Here is a 2179-nt window from a genome sequence, read left to right as displayed (position 1 = left end):
TTAAGTAGCTAGTTGATTAAAAATGTTGCCTTGAATTACGATAGAAGGATATGTTTGAACGTGCACGTGATACATTTAGGTGTTTTTCTTGCGCTACACGTGCTAAACAGCTGCTTCTTATAAATGGCTAATGAGATAATGCCTTTATCTTCTTCACACCTTGCCATGCGTTATGCAACACAATCCCTATTGTCACGCAGGACTGTGTAGACTAGCGGGCTGTTCGTTTGTAAAGCCCATATCCACCTCAAGGTGTTGCTTTCATATTTGTGAGCTTATCTACTTCTAAAACGCACTTAAACATGAGAGGAGCTATTTTTACGGCGTTTGTGATGGTGGTGTCTTTGTTTTGTTTGGGTAAGCTAATAATTTCCCTGGGATTTGAGAAGTCTAGTCTGAATGAATGGTAGCCTATTGTAACGAATGCTTTTGTTGCAAACCAGTGATGAATGGATTTTGTAAAGCACTTATTTCCATACATTTTAAATCGGATCATACCAATGTGATCAAGTCCCGTGTATCTGCAGTATGAGTGTTTAATGGCATTTGTAGCTTTAACAACATAAATTGCGACCACAAGTGCAAATCTGTTTGTCCCATTGTAATTAATTAAAACAGAATTCGCTTTAATTTCCCTTTGCTTACAGGACAAACACTTCAGTGTTTTCGGTGTGAACTTGGATTCTGGGATGTGTGTTACACTACCAAGACAAACTGCAGTGATGATGAATTGTGTTATGTGGGAATTGGTAAAGCAGGTAAATGTGATTTTTGGTTAAAGTTCAGTTTTCGGGATCTTTTACAAACCCAATCTCTGTCTGTTACTTTGGAATGCTTTCCGTTTGATTTTCAGCTTCCGTCCTGGATATAAAGGTGATGGGTTGTCTTCCCATGGAGGCATGCAACAAGACAACAGTTGTAGAGTTCCTTGCCAAGAAGACCTTATACACCTTGAAGACCACCTGCTGTGAGCAAGACCTCTGCAACGCTGGCCCTTCTATTCAGTTGTCCCTTGCTGCTCTTTTGCTTGCCATACTTCTCATTGCTGAGATGGGTGTGTTTTGATGATTTCCAAATTCTAATTGTCATATATGGGGTTGAAGGCTTTTTTCATGTTTACATTGTTCACGTACTGTAACTGTTTTACTGTTTTGATTAAAAAAAAAGAGCTGCTTTCATGCCGGAGCACAGTCTTTTCTAGCCAGTTGATTTGTTAATCCAAACGAGTAAAGATTATAAATACAATGTGAAATACGCTGGTTTTATTGTTAAATAAATGCACATGTTAAACATTCGTGTTTAGTATACGGTTATAATTGCATGCAGTAGAGGGCGCTGTTTGACTAAAATGTGAGGCGCATTACTGCGCATGCTCAGAGTTCCGCTGATCTTCATGTCACCTCTAGACTATTTCACCCGATCGTTTAATATGAAGATCTGGTCTACATGCTTTCCAAGTCCAACGTGATTGGGCCGCTTTCAACTTCGCGTTTTATAAAAAAAAAAAAAAAGGGGGCAGTGCACAAGTTCGTGTTTACTTCCCGCGTGCCATTACCAAGAAGAGTAGATAAGAAAAAGATGTTTGTCGCGCGCAGCATCGCAGCCGATCATAAAGATCTGATCCACGATGTTTCTTATGACTTTCACGGGCGGAGAATGGCGACGTGCTCCAGCGACCAAAGCATTAAGGTGAGTGGTTTCTTAACCCACGGCCTGCTAGAGTTTGTTTGCAATGCAACAGCTGTGGTTAGCGAGCATGCAGTGTAAATTTTAAAAGGACATGAATGATTTAATTGTGCTAATATTTGGGTTTTGTGTTTTCCCCCCTTAGGTGTGGGATAAGGGGGATAATGGAGAATGGACCTGCACAGCCAGCTGGAAAGTAGGTCTTGCCATAAAACTGGTTCTCAACCAGAAGTCCTGGGCTCACTAGGGGGCATCAGCAAACATCCAAGGGGTCCAGAGGATTAAGTACTTAAGTCAATTTTTGTTACTTTATTGACCAGTGTAATTTTAAAGTACTAAATCCCAATCATAACAATATTAACTGTTAGTGTCTATTAATAAAGTTTGAAAATAAGCAACTTTGGCATAATTATAGCTATACAGAAAACATAATATGGGAGGGTCCTTCGAAATACTGTGTTGGAGGTAGGCCTGTCGCAATGATCAATATATC

General features: G+C 39.9%; 1 protein-coding gene across 1 annotated transcript; it reads left to right on the top strand.

The window, feature by feature from the left end:
* The first annotated feature begins 133 nt into the window (after positions 1-133).
* On the top strand, positions 134-1294 carry LOC107578248 (sperm acrosome membrane-associated protein 4-like). The gene is made up of 3 exons (XM_016264220.1): positions 134-357; positions 648-758; positions 854-1294. The coding sequence occupies exons 1-3, from the start codon at positions 303-305 to the stop codon at positions 1063-1065; spliced, it is 378 nt and encodes a 125-aa protein (XP_016119706.1). The 5' UTR covers positions 134-302; the 3' UTR covers positions 1066-1294.
* Positions 1295-2179: the final 885 nt, after the last annotated feature.

Source organism: Sinocyclocheilus grahami, unplaced genomic scaffold (genome assembly GCF_001515645.1).
Source record: "Sinocyclocheilus grahami isolate Dianchi unplaced genomic scaffold, SAMN03320097.WGS_v1.1 scaffold9438.1, whole genome shotgun sequence".
NCBI lineage: Eukaryota > Metazoa > Chordata > Actinopteri > Cypriniformes > Cyprinidae > Sinocyclocheilus > Sinocyclocheilus grahami.
This window is presented reverse-complemented; position numbering and strand designations above follow the sequence as displayed.

Bases quoted from the DNA above. Each gene is read 5' to 3' on its own strand.
- LOC107578248 (XM_016264220.1), top strand. From the start codon at position 303: ATGAGAGGAGCTATTTTTACGGCGTTTGTGATGGTGGTGTCTTTGTTT. The intron at 358-647 runs GTAAGCTAATAA...CTTTGCTTACAG, and splicing joins GGTGTCTTTGTTTTGTTTGG to GACAAACACTTCAGTGTTTT. The intron at 759-853 runs GTAAATGTGATT...TTTGATTTTCAG, and splicing joins TGTGGGAATTGGTAAAGCAG to CTTCCGTCCTGGATATAAAG.